Source organism: Aptenodytes patagonicus, chromosome 6 (assembly GCF_965638725.1).
Source record: "Aptenodytes patagonicus chromosome 6, bAptPat1.pri.cur, whole genome shotgun sequence".
NCBI classification, from domain to species: domain Eukaryota; kingdom Metazoa; phylum Chordata; class Aves; order Sphenisciformes; family Spheniscidae; genus Aptenodytes; species Aptenodytes patagonicus.
The window spans coordinates 24863149-24884611 of NC_134954.1; the positions used below are offsets into that span (position 1 = coordinate 24863149).

At 40.4% G+C, this 21463-nt stretch overlaps 1 protein-coding gene across 1 annotated transcript; it reads left to right on the forward strand.

Moving 5' to 3' along the window:
- Positions 1-667: 667 nt before the first annotated feature.
- On the forward strand, positions 668-21137 carry LOC143162612 (glutathione hydrolase-like YwrD proenzyme). The gene is given in 11 exon segments (XM_076343295.1): positions 668-679; positions 2099-2125; positions 2128-2243; positions 3733-3790; positions 12420-12504; positions 13588-13695; positions 13698-13807; positions 15478-15644; positions 18731-18860; positions 19963-20047; positions 21052-21137. Coding segments are annotated over 11 exon segments (984 nt in total).
- Positions 21138-21463: the final 326 nt, after the last annotated feature.

Below are 21463 nucleotides of genomic sequence, written 5' to 3' on the forward strand. Positions count from 1 at the left end.
ATTGTGAACACAGAAAAGCAAAGTATGCTAATGAAGAGTATTTAAGAGAAGTGGGCTGGAAGGCGCGTTAGAACTAAAACAAGCCTGGATTCATGTTCTGTGTGGGCAGTTCTGCTATCAAGAGTCAGGATTTAGGTATGATTTCAGCTTCCAAGAAAGATCAAATTAATTAGGTCCTAGACTGAGTATCCACTATAGGTAGATAATTGCCAGCTTAGAGTGGGAGATTCTTCTACCTCTCTTGAGAATGGAAATAGGTCAGATGAAGAAGCCTGAATTTTAATGTCCTATTCCAAGTAAAGTTTTTATTCCATGACATCACTCTGATATCTGGTAGCCTAGTCCTTTCTTATTAGAGAAAAATGTTTGAAAAGAAGTTTCAATTTCCATTGGTGTCAGACATATGTTTAAGTCACTGACATTTTCATTTAAAGTGAAATTACATAGAAATTTATTTTACTAATTGCTTTTACAGCTTTATTGTAACTCAACTTTATACTTCTTTGCTGTTTTACTGTTCTGTAGTCATGTTCTGCTACTTTCCATTTTACCCGCCCCTACTGCCCATTCACCAGCTTTCCCACAAATGCCTTTTTCTTTGTGGAACATTTTCTGTTAAGGTTTTAATAATCCCATTCCTTCATTCTCCTCAAGGCATACTCTAACCATGGGGCCAAAAGTAACTGTCAACCAGTAGCAAATAGGCATGTGGCTCCTAAGCAATCTCTGATGCTTCTCTGATTTATATTACTTTTAAGTAAGTAAAAATTATGTAACTATGTGTATGTAATGCCTCTTTTTACTACTGTCATATTTGTTGAGTCTTGCGATATTTATTTTTGTTCCTTTGCAGAAAAGGTGTTTTGTTACGTATTAATCAAAACTGCTCTTTCATAAACCACAATGCCTGTAGCAGAAAACAAAGGAACTTCAATACTGCTGTGGGCCATCTAAACACCGCCAAAATACTTTTAATAATTAGTACTGAGAACTAAAATTCCACCTGAGGTATTTTCCAAAATGGGAGAACAAAGGAACTGTTTCCTTTAGGGTTACCTGTTAATTATTTCCGTGTGGGGGTGTATGTACTTTATAGTTTTGCTGTGATTTTTTGTCAAGTCCCACAAGTTAAAAAGATCAGAATGATTTACAGAGGTTATGCAGACTTTACGGTTACATGTTCTTCCTGTCACCATGAGTGCTGAAGTGCACAACTGTCTATCAGGCACCGTCATTCTCTTGCAGAGTATAATCTAGGTTTTCTTCTTCTTCTTGACCTTACAGAAGTAGGCAAACAGGCAAGAGATGCCAGGGAAACCATGCCAGTTTCTTCAAGTTTGAGAAACAGATGAATCTGCCTCATGTTTTTACCAGATGCTTTTCTTCTTCCAGTGGATGAACTGGTTCTCCTGCCTTGCGGGGGAAGCATCACTGGATGCTATCACTGCTCTTGAATTTCAGTAACTTCTTTCTCAGAGTGACCATTTGTCGCTCACTTATCATATGTCTTCAGAGCCCAGTAGTGTTCATCCTGACTCAGTATGTTTCTGAAGAATGCAGCGATATGCAGTGTGCCTCCATGTGTATTATCCCTGCCAAAAGCAGTGTTTTTCATGCTTTAGTCTCCTTCTAGTTTCTTTTTCTAGCAGTCAGTGCACCTGATGTTTCAAAAGAAAATTTCGGTTGTAAGTAACATTTGTACAAGTTCTGTAAATCTTTGAAAACATGAGAAATTGAAATTACTGTTGCTTGAGTGAAATCTTGGCTACAACTTAAAGTACATAGTTCCCACCAAGTTCAGCGAGGGCAGATTTTAATCTTTGTATTGTCACTTCTGACAGGTTTTTTATGTCTGTCTTTTTAAATTATTGTACTTCTGTGTCTTCTGCAACAACAAACATCTTTAAGAATTTTTCACATCTCATGTCTCTGAACCTGGAATTTCCTTCTTTGTATCTGTAAGCACTCAAATTCTTATTATCTGGTCATGTAGTGGCTGGACAATTTTGCTGGTTTTTTTTCTCTCCCACTCTCCTTTCAAGGGGACTTTCAGACTGCCCAGATTTTGATCGGCCTCTCTGGTGCAGATACCTGAAAGAACGGTAGCAATGCTGCTGTGGCTGCTGCGGTGCTGCTGTGGCTGCTGCCCTCAGTGTCACCGAACCTGTCAGTGCTGGCGTAGGTGATTGCTTCTCTCTTCGCTGGGATGCAAACATCAAGTGAATGCATGGTCTTAAAGGAAGGTAGGTTCCAGAGGTAAAGCCTGGGCATTCTTATCCCTTGCTAGATACCAGTGTAATTGAGAGGAAAATCCTCCAGACCATGTGGGCTCCTGTGGTAGCGAGGAGATGTGAGCTGTACATCAGTTGAACCAAGTATCTCTCTCCAGTTGCATCCCTGCTGCTTGGCTTCGTATCCTCCATTTGTGTTGTCCAGGTGAATTGTTCACATGCTCCACGGAAATGACATGATTGTGGCCCATTGGCTTTTTTGCTTCTCCCACCCATCTTTCTGTAAGGGATGTGTCTGCCTTAAAGACATCTTTGCTCTAAAATCCCTTATGTGGAAATGGTTCATGTGTCACAGCGGAAAATAATGGACCCTGGTTTGCAGGAAAGAATTCCTATGGTGTAAAAGATGTTAATTTTATCTTAGGATATTGATACTTGGAATATCTGGATGGTATAGGTAGGTTCAGTTTTACTTCCGGATCACCTGTCCGAAATGAGGGCACTTCTCATTACGGATCATAAATTGCTGATTGTGTAGGGAGGAAAACTGAAGGAAGACAGGAAGGCTGTCTTTTCTGTGGAAGTGGAACTGGATCATTCCTATTTCCATTTCGGATCAAATTTGAAAGACTGTTATGGTTTTGAATTTGTTCAAATTTAAGAATTGCCATGGATCATATCTTCCAAGCTGTGTGTCTCATGTACTTAGATGTGGTTCTGTACAGCTTTTGATTGACAGTAAGAATGTTATTATGTACCGCATTCATTTTAATCCATTTGGTGTGAGACTGGGATGCTTAATGCCTCATATTTATCTTACTCATAATTACAAACATGCTTCCAGCTGGCTAGTCCGTCTCCCATGCTGATTTCACTGGGGACGTTTGTTAAGAATGGGGTCAGAGTCCATGTTTACACATTTCCTCTTCAGTTGTTTGTTTAACTATCCTCTGCTTGAATTCTGTTCAAAAGAGAGATTTTCATGACCGAATAGTATTTTCTTCCACACTGAGCTCCTCTGATAGCGAGAATCAAGAAGTTCTAAAGGAAGCAGCCAGTTGGGTTTTTAGCTTTGGGGTGCCTAGAACTCACAATTGTGACTTCTTTCTTTGTTTTTCCAAAATAAATAAGATGTTTAATTTTTAGCTATACATTAAGGTTCTAGTTACATACCCTGTATGTATCCGTAGTTCCCACTGACTTCTGTGGGAAGCCTTGTTGGAGAAGAAATGCGTAATTGAGTTGTCTTACCAAAATCTTTCTTCATCCACAATAAGATGGTGCATTATTGTGCCCAACATGTCTCAAATTGCTGGTGGCTTGACCTTGCAGTCTCTGTAGTTCCTGTTGTCAGCATAAGGCTCCACAGACTGTTGGAGCGCTCATCCTTATGGGCAACATGTGACTACATGTTTGTGGCCTTACCTGCAGTGGATTTATTCCCTAGTCACTGCTCTAGTGGAGAGCAGAATCTGAGCAGTTTGCCTTTGCGCTGTTGTAGTTGTTCATTGATTTCTCAGTTAACAATTAAATTAAAAAATGAGACAGATCATGCAATGGTAAGTCTAATTTCTCACCAATTCTGTGAAAGTTTGTATTCTTCTTTTTATGAACCAGTTGAAATTGTATAAAATCTTGGGTGTTTTGTGAATTGTATGCTGTTTGTTGACAGCTCCATGCTATCCAAAGAAAGGCCATGGATGCAAGGACGTTACGCGCTATTGCTGTTATCAGACTATTGCTACTTTTTTTTAGCTTGGATTTCTTGGCTAGAGTTTTGGAGGGAGGACGGGACACCCCCAACACCTTCTCCCAACTTCTTTGCCCCTTCAGTTCTTCCTTTGCTGTTGCAGCTTTGAGAAGCTTACCTTGTTCCTGTTTTCAGAGCATTCATATGAGGGGTGGTGCATTTTTTGTATTCCTCTCTCACCCTCCACCAAATCACCTTGCAATCATGAAATTTGCATTAGGTACAGCAACAAATTGGTTGCTCTGTCAATAGACATCCAGATGGTCTAAGGCATATGAACTGTTTTGTATTACATTCTGTTTGTGGCTGGTAATTATTGATTTGTTGTTATCAAATTTGCCAGGCTAGGAGTAGAATTATACTGCTGGTAACAGCATCCACATGAAACTTCAAATGATCCTTGGCACTGAAAATCTTGCCTCTTGGTATGCTCTGTCCCTCCTTATAGTATAGTTCTTGTCACTGTCACTATGCAGTATCTGTTTAGACAGGGCTCTGTTGCTGAATTGTTACTAAACAAAAGGATAGTCTAGCTATTCCTTCATTTAGTTACACCTTCCTATTTTTTTGCAGGCAAAGTTGGTCCCAGCTTGAAACTGAATTAGCTGTTACTCCCTCATTGAAAGCCCATATGGTTTTCAGGTACAGTATACTAGTATCCTATCAAGAGCAGAGTTGGAATATGTTAACTATTTCACAGATTTGTCTTCTATTACACTCTATACTTTAAAGTTTCTTTTATTTCCTGAGGTTTGACATGGACCATTTAATTTTGTCAACATAGTTATTGAAAACATTCATGATACCTATTTCTGAAAGAATTTGACACTCTGGATTTCAGAAGTGAAAACAAATTTTAAACTTATATTCTATATCAGATCTTTTTGTTTCAAAATAAGCAAGACAAATCTTTATTGCTTTTCTCAGGAACAAGTTATATTCAGTTTTATACCTTTGTGCTCAAAGTTGACACCAGTCATGAATTCCTTTTCACCACTTCACTTTAAACTCTATCATGAAGTATAAAAAAATGGTGCAAGACTGTGTGCTGATGCATTTCTCACTGAAGCACGGAATATACAAGAAGTGAAGAGCAGCTGTGTTTTTCTTGTTGTGTCATTGAAATGATACCAACTACATTTAACAAGAGGAGAAATGGTTTTACCGTAAATAGGTTAATTAATGGAGGTTTTGCAGCCGCCTCTGTTAAATTGGTTTTATTTCCATGGCAACTCTTTCTGCTTCCTGGATAACTTCATTTCAGTAAATGTAAGACTGAAGTGAGTGGCAGATAGGCCTTTCTGTGTAGTAATAAGTGGGCAACTACAATAAATTTCCGTATCATGAACAGATAAATATAGGCACTTAACCTTGTTGTGTAGGGAATGTAACATTACAGGTTGCTGAGAACCAAATGTCAGCAAAAATAAATAGGTAATTGAGAGTGAGAGCCTATTGATAGTGCCAGTTCATCTATGCTAAAAGCACATACAGGGTCTCAGCTGTAGGAAACATAATGCATTGCTTTTTTGTTTTCTTTCTTTCTGCTGTGAAATTGTGTTGTGTTTACTAGTGTGACTAGAGCAAGGTAACTGTTAATCTATTCTATAAAAAACCCTCTTGCTCCAGTTTCTGCTTCAAATTTGAAGTTGGCTACCATGCAATTAGAAGGCCCAGAGAGAAGTTTACCAAGACACCATTTATTTCAGAGATATTTCATGTATGGGTTTAGGGTTTTGTTTTGTCTTTCTGAAGGCATGAAAGTAATCCAGTTTGAATGCAAAAGACTGGGTTGTTCCATAAAACTGTAAGAACTGCAAGGTCAGGGCCGGTTACAAAACTTTTTTTTCCCCCCCAAACAGCAAAATAAAATTCTGATATTTTTCACATATGCCTTTCCTCTCAAAATCATAATGTAGCATGTCTTACAATAATTTATGTGCTTAGACTTGATTTGTTAAACTTCTTTTTTTGCAAATGGTTAAAACTGTGGTCAGAGTTGACTCACCTTGAGTAGATTAGTTATCGCTTGTGTTAATATTTAATGGTATGGTACCAGGCTGTACCCTGTTACTTTCAGAACACTCCCATATTGTTTTGAGAGATAATGTGTCTCCTGCCTTAATACCAGGTATCTGGGATAAAGCGTGCTGTGTGGCCTCAAAGGTCTGGTGCTTCTGTTGCATTTGTCTTTGTGTAAAGGCTGTGATGGATCCTAACAGTGTAAATGTTAAGATTCTGAGACCCTAGTTCTGGTCTTGCTCATAGTGATCAGAAAAAAGTTAGAAATAAATTAGATCAGGGAAAAAAAAAATTAGAACTAATTCTAGTTAGTTATCTGTATCTCATTGTGAAAAATATGCTGACCCTTTTGAAGCTGGCCTGAGGTCAAGGGACTGTAGCAGCTCTTAGATTTCATATTTCACTTTTTTCATGTCCGTCTTTTAAGCTGTCTTTTTCCTACATCTCCTTCTGTCACCAGTGCCTGAGATCAGCTGCACCTCTGAGATGGGCTGCTTTCTGCTGCTGCTTCCCCACCCCTGGTCACTGCTCTGCCTCACCTGCTGATTCCCTGGCTGTCACCATGTCTGTGCTTGCTCAACAGACCATAATCTCCCTGCGAGCGAGAGACATTGATAAGAGAAATACTTAAGGAGGCACCTCTGTGCTTCAGAAACAGGGATCTGAAAAAACACCACAATAATTTATAGACTCTTATCCTCTTTGGCAGTTAGCTAAGCTTCTTTGATTTTTCCCCCTTTTCTGTTTATGTTTTTAATACTTTAACAAGAGGACAGAAAATCCATTCCCTGTAGAGGGCAGTGCCATGGCTGCCTCCCTCCGCTGCGGCTGGGTGCCAGCCTCCAGGGCCGACATTTCCGTGGCCAGGGCAGCAGAGCTCAGCCTCCTCGCTGTGTCCGGGAATGCAGCTTGGCAGCTGGCTTGTGCCCACCTGGGCTTCCACCACCCCCAAGAGGAGGAGGCAAGGCACTGGCTTGTTGGCAGCAATGCTCATTCATCTGTGCAGAGGATCAAGGGACTGATCTGGCTGAAAACTAGTTGTTCACTGGTTTTTAATTTCCACTGCCGGGCTAGTTTTCATCCACATTAGTTCTCTGATCCAGTCCAAGCAAGGCCACAGGAATGCCAGGACCAATATCAGGGAAGAAGCAGGAATATATAGCTGTAAGTAGAGAACGGGACTGAATCTTCAGCAACAATTTGCAGTTAGATCAGTTTAAATCAACTTGTTAAATTGCACCTTGAGGCGGTGAAGCTAACTGCTGTGCTATTGGGCCTCTCCATGCAGTAACATTAGTCAGTAGTCAGTAACATTAAAGTTTTATGGATGGCTATTTTCATTAAGATAACTTTTTCCAGTCATATGCACTTAGTCTCTGTGAGTTTAAGATAAAACAAGGCAATGCTGGCTGCAGCTTGTTCTGCACAGGAGGTCTGAATCTGGCCTGATTAACAAGATGCTTCGTCAGGAGGATGTTGCTGACCTTGGTGGAATTCAACTCCTTTAAAATGAGTGTGAATGCGATCCAGGTGGATGCAGGCAGTTTGCTGTTGGTCTGTGCGCTGTTGGGGGCTGCAGTGGTATGCTGAGGTGCTCCCGGCTCTTGCTTACAAGAGAAATCCGTGGACGTGTTCAGTGCAAATTGTTCCCACTGCTATTCTGGAAGGTGGGAGTAAAACCCAGTGTTTGTACTGATGGTGGAAATATGTAAGTTGTGGTGTTCTCAAGATGCTGTTTCTATCCCTCTGCTGTTCTGGATGTCCCTGTATGCTGTGCAGTATGCCCAGGGTAAAAATCCGCAAGCGGGCCCCTTTGCCTGCCCTCCCTCCTGCTCAGCTGGTAGGCAATCACAGAGCAAATAAGGCCAAGGCAGGCTTTTCCTTTGCTTTTGCCAAAGGAACGGCACTGGGTGTACAGCATGGTGGCTGGCTACTCTGGAAGTGGGTCTCACCAAAATGCTGTCCGGTGTTCCCTGCCCTGGGAAGGGACAGCCTCAAGCCATGGCTCAGATGGGTTGTACCTCAGTTTGGGTTCCATAGTCAGATTCGCTCAAGGCTAAAATATGTATCAGCATTGGGTTTAACAAAATTCGTGTGAAATGTGGGTTAGCAGCAGGATACTGCTTTGGAAACTGGCAAAATCTTACTGCGGTAGGGTCTCCTGCCTTGGTTTGCCTAATGTAGAGGTGTCTTTTTGTTTTAATTCTTTTTGAGGTATCTCTCTGTTTCCCCTTTTGGGCTACTAGCAGTCTGGGGTGATTTCAGGAACCAAGAATGGACTTATGTATGTGATATTAAGGGTTTCTTTTAATAGCTTCAAGTTCAATGTGTGTGAACTGATTTTATTGCTGTATGTTTGTTAACTTGTTGGTAGCTAATCTTTACATCACTTGGAGCAACTGGGAATAACTGTTTTCAAATTTACCCAGGTATCTTACTCATCTTTTCATTGGGGGAGATTAAAATATTTTTAAAATGGTGAATATATTTCAAAACCTCAGTAAACCTTAAAGCTTGGTTGTAGCAAAGTAGATTCTTTTAGATCATCACCAGTATGCGTCATAATACCACGCCAGGTTGTGCTTAATTGGTCTGACAGGAGATTCTCCTCAGCTCCTCTGACTGTCATTACTGTATGACCTTGTGTAAGTGCTTCAGCTGCTGTCACACCCTTGCCTTTTTGAGTACAAGTATTGTATGCTCTTGCAATATAATTGCCTGTAATAACTCAAAGATACCTGACCTGCTACATGAAGTGTCATCTTAATACAATGAGGTCTTTCTACCCAGCTTCGTCTTTGTGTTCTGCTGGTTTTACTGACTTACCAGTCTCTTTAATTTGAGTGTAGAGCTCATCCTGTAAATTTGACAGCAGCATTGAAGTGTGCTAAGCCATTTTATATGTGCATGTACATGGGATAGAATTGCCATTTCACCAGAACTCAAGAGCAGGAGGAGCTCTGGCTGCATAGCTATTTCATCTTTCACTCACACGCCCAGAGCCACACTTACGCTCGCAGGTAGAACTGTGTGCTCCCAGGCACAGCAGATCTGCACTTTGACTTTGTCAAAACTCCTGTTTTTTAATGGCATGCTTTCTTAGGTTTTTTTGTTTGTCTTTAAATGGAAGTCAGTGATGTGCATCACTTTTTCCTTAGTGTTTTAATAAACCATTCCACTTCATAGAATGCCATTTGTCAAAGCATCACAAACTGGTGTAAACGTTAAGTCTCCCCACCTTTCTGTGATATAGGCTGCTTTCCTTCTTTATAACCAGGCACAATTTAAAGACAATACTGTCAAACTTGGATTTCTAAAATTAGTCACCTATAATTTCTATTTAGGCAACAGAGTAAGTGACCTAAACTTCAAGGTGCTGAATATCCCAATATGCTAATTGAAATCTTTGGGGTTTGGTATGTGAACTGCAACCAACTTTCAGTATGAACAGTGGTTGGAGTAGTTATATGTTTTTCAAGAAACACTTGTAGCCTTCAAGCAGAAATCTTTCTCTCGTCCCCACTACCTCTGCAGTTAGTTATGTTAGTAACTTCTTGGTACTTAGTCTGGCTCTTCCTTCACTGTTTCTGTGTGGTCACTATGCTGTGCTGTTCACACAAGAGCATTCTGTTTCCTTCTGAAAACACTGCCATTTTCACCTGATGGTGAAGAGCCACCTTCCTCAAAACTAAGGGAGAAGTTACATGCAGCCCATCCAGTTCTGAGGAAGCCTACTGCTCTTCAGGACAAGCTCAGGTGATGACTTTCTGTCTGAAGCTTTAACTTGCCAGATGACATTGCATATCTGCTCTGACTTTTGCATTGTGGAGGCCACAGAATTCACCGAGGGATTCCTGTGCTTGTTCAGCCACGTTATGCTGACAGCAGTCGCTAGGACCGCACTGGGGTTTGATTTATAGATTCAAATGGTGAGAAATCTGCTGCCACTCTTGATGGTCTGTACTCGGTGGTTATTTTCCCCCTGTTCCGCTTAAAAACAAGAGATCCTTTTTAATACTGCTGATAGACCCTAGAAACAATACTTCCTTAGTGGTGGTACATTTTGGTGATATTTGTAATGATGTGGAGACAGATGTTTTCAGAACTGTTACTAGTCTTCAAAAAGTAACAAATATGGAAGACTAAAGATAAAGTCTTTTTAAAAAGTGATCTCTGTTTTCTTGGCTGTCCCAATCATTATCCCTGACAATGTGCATTTCTGTCACATGTACAGCAATCGTTACAATGTAGTAACAATAATGGAAAAAACAAAAAATAAGACAATAGTATGTTTAGTTCTACATAATGTTCTAGGGCATATGATACTAAGGGTTTGCTCCTAAGTTATTTTTCAGTTGGAATGCTTCTACTCAAAAGGTATAGATATGATCATATCTATAGGTATACCTCATAAGTATTATGCATAGAAAAGCAAAGTTGTATTTTGAATTCCTTGCTGATTAGATATTTGAGCTTTGCCTAGTTATACTTTTGAAAACTTGTGTACCTCCGTTTTATACTGCATTGTCTCAGCAGGTAGGTCAGCATACTCTGCACACCCACCTGTTAGACACAGTATCCTGTAATACCATAATGCTTCTTACTCCCAAGAGCAAGCATTCCTTCTAATCCCGGCTAACAGGAAAAAGTTATTAGTCATTTATTCAGTGGCACGCCCATTACCTATTGAGAAATATTTTTAGAAAGAAGCAGAAGTCCACAGCATGGCTTACAGAGACTATTTTGAAATACCTGGCTATGAGCACACCCATGCCTGTAGCCTTTACTCGAGGAAACTTTTTGATTACATCAATGGGAGTTGTGTCCAAGCTGAGCAACAGAGAACAGACTTTTAGGACTAATGGGCTACCTGTTGGGCTAGTGAATTTCCTGTTTTCAAAGCAAGAAAATCCATGTGCTGAGTAATACTGAAACCAAAACATCCAGATACATAGCAGCTTTGGAAGCAGACATAAAACTTTACAAGATTTTTGGAGACTTAGCAAGATGATTTGGGCTAGCTCAGTGTTAAAGGAGGTGTTTGCTTTAATGCTCAGCAGGTGTGTGTGTGGCATCTGAAACATTGGATACGTTTGTACATGTGCTCTGCGGAGCCAGAGCATGGCTTGCTGGGATGATGTATGCTGGAAGAAGAATGGGATCTGTCATCTGTCTTGACGTGGGCTATGGCTAGACCTGCAAAGGGGCTTCAGAACTGGCACTGACTTCCAACGGGTGTTGGGATGCCTGCACTGGAGCCGTGGCCACCTGGCGGAGGGGGGAGAGGGAATTCCTCCCATGGGGATGGATTTTGCAGTAGCAGGTGGCCACGAAGCTGACTGCTGGAATATGTTGTTGGCCAGGAGGAGGAGTGGGTCATGCCTTGATCCTGTCAAAGGGAAGAGGGAATTTTGGAGGTTGTGGCAAATCAGTGTGTAGAGGCACACTTTAAAAGTGGAGCAAACATCACTGCTTTTGGAGCACAGCCATAGAGGAAGTTGGGGTGCCCAGTTCTTAACAATAGGTCATTAAAATGCCTCCCCAACATGAAGAAAGTCACAGGCCTTCCTCAGCCTCAGGACACTTTAAACCACATCTCTTACTCCATGTGAAAACGCCTTATCAGCAGGCTGGTCTCGCTGGGAGTGCTGTCTTCTTGTCTTATGTGCAACCTCGAGTAACAAAAGGGTTTGAGAGACACTAGCAGCAGCCAGCCCAGGAAGCTGTACCCTGGTGATCAGGACTATGGTAGCAGTTGTCCGACAAAGCAGAAGTTTAGGTACATGCATATTTGGCAGGATTTACAGGGCATCTTACTTCTACTGATGTCCTCTTACGAGCAAGCAGGCTTGTGGTCTAGGCTTTTATTCTTTGACAGGTAGTTTACAGATCCTGTGCTGAAGGCAAAAGAGGGCTTTCAATAATTTTATGTGCTTCTCACAAATCATTTTGGCACATTTCTGCTGCAGACAGGTTCTGAGCTTTTTCGGCTCTTGGGAATACTAAGCAAAAACAAAGGCCACAATCTGACCCTGAATGCACCAAGTATTAAGTAACTTTCAAGTGCATTATGAAAAAATGTGTATCTGTAACCTGCAGCTGAAATCTATTCTGTGTGAAGGCTCAAGATTTCCCCCCCATGTGGCAATAATGATAGTATTAGCACTTTCCTATACTGGATTGGACAGCAGATTGGGTTACTGCTGCAGAATACTGTGCTAATTTGTAATGCTTATCTTATTCGAAAAGATTGAGTTGGAGAAGCAGGGAAAACAGCTACCTTGCTGTTGGGAGTTTGTGTGTTTGTGTTACGAAGAAATACCTTCACTCTATGCTGGTTTTAATATAAATTTCTAATAATGCTGGGGTTTTTGTTGTTTAAAGCAGGGGGGGAAAAGCTTTTTTTCTCCCTATAGTGTGTGACTGTTGGGGAAGTACCTCCAAGTGGAGAAGGAATCACAGCTTTGACCCTAAACATTTTGGAGAATTCCAATGTTAAAGGTATGGCTTTTATATCCAGTAAGAGATTTGAAAGGCATGTGTTTGTTTTTTCAATTCTGGCCAACTCTGAAAGTATGATTCAGACATAGGAGAATGAATCTGTAAAAATTTTCAGCCATTTACAGTTCCAGGAAAGTCTTCACTGAAGCGCGGTCAGAAGGCATGACTTCAAGTAAACTGTACAATGAATAGTTTTCTACTACTAAATAAAATGTGATTTTGTTGGAGAGAAGTTCTTAGTATGAAACTGTGTTGTGGTTTAACCTCAGTCGGCAACTGAGCACCACACAGCCACTTGCTCACTCCTCCCCCCCTCCCTCCTGGTGGGATGGGGGAGAGAAATGGAAGAGAAGAAGTGAGAAAACTCGTGGGTTGAGATAAAAACAGTTTAATAATTGAAATAAAATGATGATAATAATAATGTAATAATAATACACAAAGCAAGTGATGCACAATGCGATTTCTCACCACCCGCTGACCGATGCCCAGCCAGTCCCCGAGCAGCGGCCCCCCCGGCCAGCTTTCCCCAGTTTATGTACTGAGCATGACGTCACATGGTATGGAATGTCCCTCTGGCCAGTTTGGCTGTGCCCCCTCCCAGCTTCTTGTGCACCTCCAGCCTTCTCAGTCGGTAGAGCATGGGAAGCTGAAAAGTCCTTGACTAGTGTAAGCATTAGGGAGCAACAACTAAAACATCGGTGTGTCATCAACATTGTTCTTGTCCTAAATCCAAAACACAGCACTGTACCAGCTACTAGGAAGAAAATGAACTCTATCCCTGCCGAAACCAGGACAAACTGTTTTCATTTTTATGTTGAAAATATGTTTTGCAAGCTACAATATAAACCTCAAAGAAAATCTCTGGTATGATTTAACTGATTCTTAGAAACAACTTTATACCATTTCAGAATTCCTCATAGCTAACTACTGCACAATGCTGTGAACAATACAATTAAATTAATACCTTAAATAAGTTATGTGAATAATGTCTGGATACACAGTGCTCTTTATGCGGTAACACTGGCCATTTTAAAATGTGTGGTAAATCTAATGCAATTGTAATTTTGTTGTTGCTGCTTTCAGACGTGGGTCATAATACAGCTGAGACTCTGCATGTGCTGACTGAGGCCATGAAACTCAGCTTCACTGATGCGTTCTCAATCTGTGCTGACCCTGACAAAGTTCTGCTACCTAGAAAAAAAGACTGTCCAGATCCTACGCTAAGGAGCATTCTCAACTAATTAACTCAAAGTATTTTCTCTTCCTTTGCATTTATGGATTAGGCATCCAAGTAGACTCTGTAGTATGAGAAGGAACTCTGTTACTGGAGATTTTAATCTGCTTCTGTACATACAACGATCATAAGACTTCCCTCAGAATTATTTAGTTTGAAGTATGTCTGTCTTTGTTAAATGATTTGGCTCAAAAAATTGTTTGTTTTTATAACATTAGTCCATTGATACCATTGTAGTAATTAAAAAATGAAAGGCAGTAGAAAAAGAGCAAACAGCAATTGATAAATTATAGTAAAGACTTATTAGAAACAATTAGTCTGCAGATTTTAAATAAACTAAAAAGTATAGAAATGGAAGAGGTGCACTGATGTCTTAACCTAACTTTAAACAAAATGCTTTAAGATGTTCAATTTCAAAAATTACTTCATAATGACTACATGATATTTTTCTCTTGCCTAAGAATAACACTAAAAATTTTGCTTGGACAGTCAGGGAACAGAAAAAAAATGAGGAATAATTTGGCTCAAACTTTAAATCTCAGTGTGATCAGAGAATCGTACAGATGCTATGGCACACCCCAGAGTTATTAAATCGTTGTGTATCTATAGGTGTCTGTGCCTCTTGACAACTGCTTTCTTCCGTACTGATTTCTATCACACAGGGGCAGTAAATGCAGTATCAGCAGCATCCTTCCCTTAGGCAGAGGGGAGAGGAGAGGACCTACCTTCAATCAAAGGTGACTGCAGCTCTCCTAAGAGCTCTGCTGCTTTCTGTGGCAAACGTTCAAGCCCTGAATTTCTGCCCGCAACTGAGAGTTCAGCGTGGCAGGAACCGCACCTGCGTGCAAACATGCGGAGAAGAAAGTGGAAGGTGAACCCAGGAACAGGTGAACACTGCAGTAAAGCTCTCCAAACACGCTCCACGAGGTTCTGCTTCCCTACCAGCCAGCTTTCAGCACTATTCTTTCTATTTAAAGATTTTGTTTCATTAGTGTGTTTGAAAGGCAGAAATGAAATATTGGAGGCTGGTGGGGTTTACAGTCTGGTCAAATTCAGTAAGGTCTGTGCTTAGGAAGATCTTGTAGCTAAAAGTCATCTTAATGTTTTGTACAATGCCAGCCTTACTGAAGGAAAATGAAGAAAGTCGTAGGAGTACAGTGATTACTCGTGCACAGGTAGAAATTCCCGTGTGTTTAAGTACCAGGCTGTGTTAGTCTGTTTTTGTGTACTTTAGATAGGTGTGTTTACTTTAATTTATTGGCAGGATTGTGTTTGAACTTAACCAAATATTAGTTATAAAGTTGAAATGCCTTACTGATGTAGGCATTACGTGGCTATAAGAGGACTTTAGCTCCATCCAGTACTTTGTCTTTCATATGGTAACATCTGTCATTTCAAAGTGTCCATCTGAAACTTGGTGTGTCACGTTTGTTTCAGATTATGGTTTATACTACCAATTTGGAGTCACTCTCCTTAAATTTTCACCAGTTCTGTACTAGTGTGAGGAGTCTAGACTAATCTATCCCTTTACTTTAATAAAGCAAGTATGGATTTGGATCGTATTTTTGTCATTTGCCTATATGAATATATCCTCTGGTTCCAGTAGGACAGTTCATAAGATGGGATGAGTTATGTCTTGTAGGTATACAGTGGTTTATTTTTAACTGAGTCAGAATTTTTGTGTGCGCTAAACTTGATTATTTTCTGCATTTCAGAATACAGAGCAGTAAGAAATCTAGTTCCGAAAATGTCTTGCCGTTAGAACTGAGACAGCTTACTTCACTGTGGTGGATCCTCAAGGCAATGCCTGCTCTTTCATCAAGTGCAACTGCATGGGCTTTGGCACAGGACTTATTCCAGATGGCTGAGGATTTACACTACAAGAAAATATTTCCCGATATAACATGTTCTAGGATGTGTGAAGACTCTTTGAGAAGATGATCAGAGAGTCCAAACTGTACTATTCTTACAGGATAGGATAGTTAATTTTCAGATTTTTAAATGCATATTTCCTGTTCTTGTTAAGCTCTGTCTGACTAAAGGAACTCATTTTTGTTTTACACAAAGCCTTCTCTATGCAACAGGAGAACAGGGGTGGAGTTCCAGCCTCTTCTGCCTGTGTTCTTGTTCTGCGTAGCAGATGTGAGATTCCAGGAGAGGACTGACTGATGTGTGTGTTGGCTGAGTCCAGGAGGCGAGGTTGTCGCACACCTTCACTAACCTCAGCAGGTCAGCCTTGTGTCCGTGCAGAACTATGCAAATACAGTGTTGGTGAAGTTACATTTGGGGTGCTGTGGCCATAGTTGAGCCTTTTTACTTTAAGGAAAGATAGAAGTGTCTTCCATGACTTCTAAGATATTTAGAAGTGACTCCTTTAGCAGTGCAAGGTTATATTGCCCTGACAACTGGGTACCCTGTAACCTGCGTGTATTGAACTCATGTGTGTAACCAATGGTGATAACTTTTTGCTCTTTTATAAGAGCTCTAAACATAATTTACAATGTTAAGGAGGTTCTTTGTGAGTTCTTTACAAGATGTGCTTGTAAATTCTAGATCATTTTATTTTGAGAGAAAAGTAGAAGTGTCTTATGTTTCTTGCTTTACTGTTTTATAATCTTTGCATCAGTTAAGCACCCACACAGGAATAGGATTTGCTCTGTTACTTGTTTTTCTCAATGGGGAAACTGTCCTTGCTCAGTTTCTGTGCTCATCTCTATGGAAGGATTCTGTTGCTATATATGTTTCCTCCCCTTTTCTTTCCTTGTTTGCTTCCCTTTTACACAGCTGAAGGGGTGGCCCAAAAACTTTAAGCATAGCAGGTTGTATGGTTCTCTTTTCATCGAATATAATTAATAGTAGGGTTTATTTTAAAATATGAAATGCACCATAAATTTAATCATTGTTAAAGATCAACAGCAATATAGGTTTGGCATAGACAGCAAGTTCTCAAACTTTGTACTTGGGGGGGGGGGGGCAGAATCCAAATTCTGCCTTGACAACATTTATTCATTCAGAATCCTGAAATATCAAGACTGAGTTACTAATGATACACAATAAGATGCTATTAAAGTTTATGTTACTTAGCAGTGTACTGCTTAGGCATTTTTATTTGCATCAATGTAATTTTTTTTAACTGGGTTAATTGGTCTTATTCTGTGAAGAAATTGTGTCTTTTTGTAAAGAAAATTACTTCCTGCCAAAAGGAAAATGGCAATATGTATTTCTCTATACTTGTCTATTAGCTAGCTAATTCCTGTTGATACTTGTAAAAGCTAACGTATCTTGTGGACCATGTAGTTGTTCCTATTTCCCAAAGAATTTCTGCACAGTTTAAATGAAAATGTATATGTAACATATAAACTTTGATATTTACTAATCACAAATATGCACATCTGTATTTGGGAGACTTAATACTGTTTGAAGCAGGTCTGCAATCTTTTAAACTCTACTTGTAGAGTTAAATAATATAAATAGTATTATATGTATATAAAAAATGTTAGGGTTTTTTCAATACTTGAAATGGCTTTCGCCACAATAAATATAATGTAGCTGATGTTATGTAGGAGAGACCATATAGGAGAGCAATTCACAAGGGTGTTTGCATGCATACCTACTATCCAGTTGCAGGATATTTCATTATAGCATTATGTCAACTGTATCATTTATGTTGTGTAACTTTGAGAAGGAACAGAAAGTGTCAGCTTTTGATTCTCTGTGAAAAATTTAACTTGTGACTTATCCAAAGAAATTACAGGTGCTACACGTCTCAAAGTCATGGTTTATTATATGATGAAGAAAATTTGAGGCAGTTCATTGAGCGGCTTGCAAGCCAGATTCTATGAATGTGTTTACACTGTAGCCTATGGCAGGTAAAATAGATAGGCATAGCTGTCCAGATTGGAAAACTTAAAGTAACAACTGTAAAGAATTCCTCTATACTTATTGATTGCTAGAATTGTAGCTTCCTCATCAGAAAAAAAAAGTTTAAGAAGTGTCCTGACTCCTGCACTGAAGTTGAGGTACCTAGACTCTCGTGTGCACAATGTTTCCTTGGCATAGGTCTGCCGTGTTTTGTGCATGTAGCAGTTGTCATACTTACTGACGAGATATTTTTCTGTCTGTATGTCTGAGCTCAGGCAGCAGCTGGGAGAAATAAACTCCTGAATACACATTTCAGTAATGCCGCAACTGGCTGCAAGTAGCAGGCTTAGAACAGCAGCATGCAGATGCATTGAAGGGCTGGTGCATTCCTGATGCTCACTGTGCTGAGCAGACAGGCCAGCTGCTCCACTCCCAAATATTTTGCAGGTGTAAAAATGGCAATATAAATTTACAGAAATCCCTCAGTGGGGCCATTTGCTTTTCATTGTTTTCCCCTTCCATCTTCAATTGAACATGTATGTTACTGTTACAAGGGCAAAAGTGACAGCATATGATGTGAAGTTTGGATGTTTTAACATCAGTTACTTTATGGTGGCCACATCTGTATTTTATATAGGTGTTTGCTCTGCATGTTGCTTTATAGAGTTAGATGCTTTGTACAAATACTGTGAGTGTGACTTCATTTTCTGGGATTTCTTTTTCCTCCTGATTTTAACATAGACATGCAGCTGAAAACGGAATCCTTCAGAGATACAAGTGGCCACAGTTAGTCATGGGCATGTCTACCTTGATAGTCCCCTTTTAACCATTCGTATCTACTGGTGTGTATGCTGAGCCATCCTCCAGTGAATGTTTCACAGGCTGCCGCCAATCCTGCCCACTTCTTAGTACAGTCAGGGTCACTGTGTACCATCTCAGATGTTATAATCACAGACTAGCTGATCAGATCAGTCTTGCTGGCTGTCATGCATGATTATGGTAAGTTGGTTGTTCTTTCAACAACATTGTCAAATATAATCTATCTCATCAGTTTGGTTATATAAGGTATATTATGTTTATCCTTTTTCAGAGTAGGGGAGGTAACCTCTCCCTCTCTAGTAGCCACTGAAAATGGCTTGCACCGGGGAAACATCCATATCGCACTATCAATCCCACCCTAGCAACTGCTGCAGACAGAGAGGAACTTCTGTGCTCCTTCAGAGTGATGGGACAATTCACGCAACCACAAGGACATGTGCAGGTAACGTTTGCTTTTTGGCAGTGTACTGACAGATGGAAGGTTTCACAGTTGTTTTGCTCTGGAGAGTGTTTTAACTCTCCAGGCAGGATGTAGAAACCCGCAGTTGCACCAAGCCCTCCTACCTTGATCTTTGTGTATTATCACTTAGCCCACTGACCTGTGTTTGTGGGTGTATTTACTTATTTTCTGGTGTTAAAAAAGCCTCTAAATCTCCTAATTGGCAAATACTACAAAAAAGTTGCAAAATACTTGTGAAAGCACATTTTACATCCAGAGCTCTAAGAGCTGTGCTCTCCCAAAGGGAAATTTGAGGAGGAAAAGCCTTTGTAGTGATCTGTGCATGTTTTTATTCTGTTTGGTTACTGCTGTGGAATGTGCTAGTGATAAATAGAAAATGTGAGAGGATGATGAGCCAGGCCTATCTGAAGAACTGTATTCCTTCCTCAGACTGCCAGATGGAGTCTATAACTGCTTCTGTCACTGTTTTTGTGCTTTCCTTAGATGTCGCACATATTTTTTTAGTTTAGTATGCCTATTGGTAGTCCCTGCTGATGGAAGATGAGAGCTAACACAGGCTTGCAAACAGTTTAAAAAAATACGTAGCCAAAGCAGATATGGTGAAGAGTTGGATTAAGCTTAATCTGCTTTTTGTACATCTGTTTTATTCACTACAGTAATCCTCTTCCTGTTTCCTTCCCTTTGTGATGTTCTTAAGGGCTGCAGGAACATCCTTTTTCTTCTGCAACTCTCGTTGTGTCATACATGAGCACATGCCTTTCCTGTAGAGTCTAGAGATGTGTTTTCATTAGAACATAGCGGCTCAAGTATAGGACAATATAGGACATGCAAGCAAACTTCTGCTTCTTCAGCCGGTTCCCAGTTACTGACAAGCCCTTGACTTTGCTAGCATCAAGGTGTCTGCATTAAACTTCTACAAGGAAAAATAATCAGGCCTCTGAAGTTGAATTTAAAATAACTTCCACAAAGGCAGCTTATGTGCAAAACAGCAGTCTTCCTATGAAGTGTCAGAAAATGTTTTGTGAGATTTGTTGCATTATATACACTCCACCTCATTGTAGAACTTTGCTTATTCTTTTTAAAGGTGCTACTAAATATGTTGGAGTTTGGGATGAATCCTCAACAAGCTTTAGCTGCAGCTTGGCTTTGCTTGAACTCTTCCAAGAGAGGTATAATCTTAATTTAATGCTTGAAAAGTAAACGGTTAGGCCAGGAGTTTCCAATCATAGCACAAACACAGTAGCAGAAGTGACTGTGAGGACCATGTAACCAGCAGTTCTCAGCATTATCTGTATGTAGCAGAGGAGTAGTGGTGCTGTACTGCCGTACTTGCCTGCTGTTCTCAGGCATGTTGGTAGAGGAGTATTTTGCTTGCTTAGTGTGTAATCTGAAATAAAACACACTTGCTATGAGGTGGCGTGGAAACTCATTGCTGTTGTGATAGTCTTTTTATATTCATTGCACACTAATCATGGGCTGGATTAATCAGCAACCCACTTACAAAGTCTGCACATGAAGAACTGTGTAATGGCTTTATAATTGTAATGGTTCCACAGGACAGATTTTGATTTTCCTTCAGCCTTTTGTATGCCCCTGAGTAGCGCTCAGTTAGTAAGCCCCACGACTTCAACTTAGGGCAGAATGTAATTGATCAAAATCTTGGGAGTTGATGGAGAGTAACACAAAAAAACCCCAAGGTGTTTTGCCTGACAGGCAAGTGCTCCTGTTGATGTGGCTGCAGTTTCCTCAAAGACAGCGCCTGCCTTTTTGGGTGAAAGTGTCACCTGACTCAGCTCAGATACTAGGGAAGGGCTGTGATTTTTCATTTATTTATTTTGTTTCCCCTCACCTTTAGAGGAAACTTCTAGTATTTTTGTTTGTTTCCTTTGTCTTTGTGTTTGTGGAGAGCAAAAAGCGGGACTACTTGTCTGCTGTGAAGATCTGTAAAAGAAGAAAGTTGGTTTACTTCCTTTTTAACTTACCGTATAGTAGTGCTCTTCCTGGAAGAGCTCTCCTTTGGAACTAGCACCTGAACCAAATCCAGTCCTACTGAAGCCTTCAGGATTTGACTCAGTGGTACGATGCCTTAGTTCAGTTCCTATTATTGCAGAGCACTTCGTGCCTGACTGCTGTGCCATCAGTAGCTGTTACTGAGCATTATGGTCTTATGCAGAAGGCAGGTGGCGTCTGTCACTTGAAGATGGTATTTCATGAGCTGCTGTAGAAGACTTGAGAGCCAGAGGTCACTGGAGCTGGTAGCCCATGAGCAGGCACGACAGAGCCTGTTTGGTCATAGCCTGATTATCGCTAAAGGGAGCTGGTGGAAATCTTGGGGCTCTCTGTCTTCCAAGCACTTGCAGAAAGTCCTGTGGGCAGGGTCTGACCCCTGAGGAGGTGGCTGTGCAATGGCATACTACTCTGGAATGAGCATGTGTGTAATTCTGCAGCATTAACTTCCATGTTTAGGTGCACTGGTGACATGAATACTTCTAGCTGTAATTATAGTTCAAAGTATTCCTTTGAATAAAACTCCTAATTCAGGAACTTAGTCTTTCCCCACCCTCCAAACCAAATTGCAGTTCATT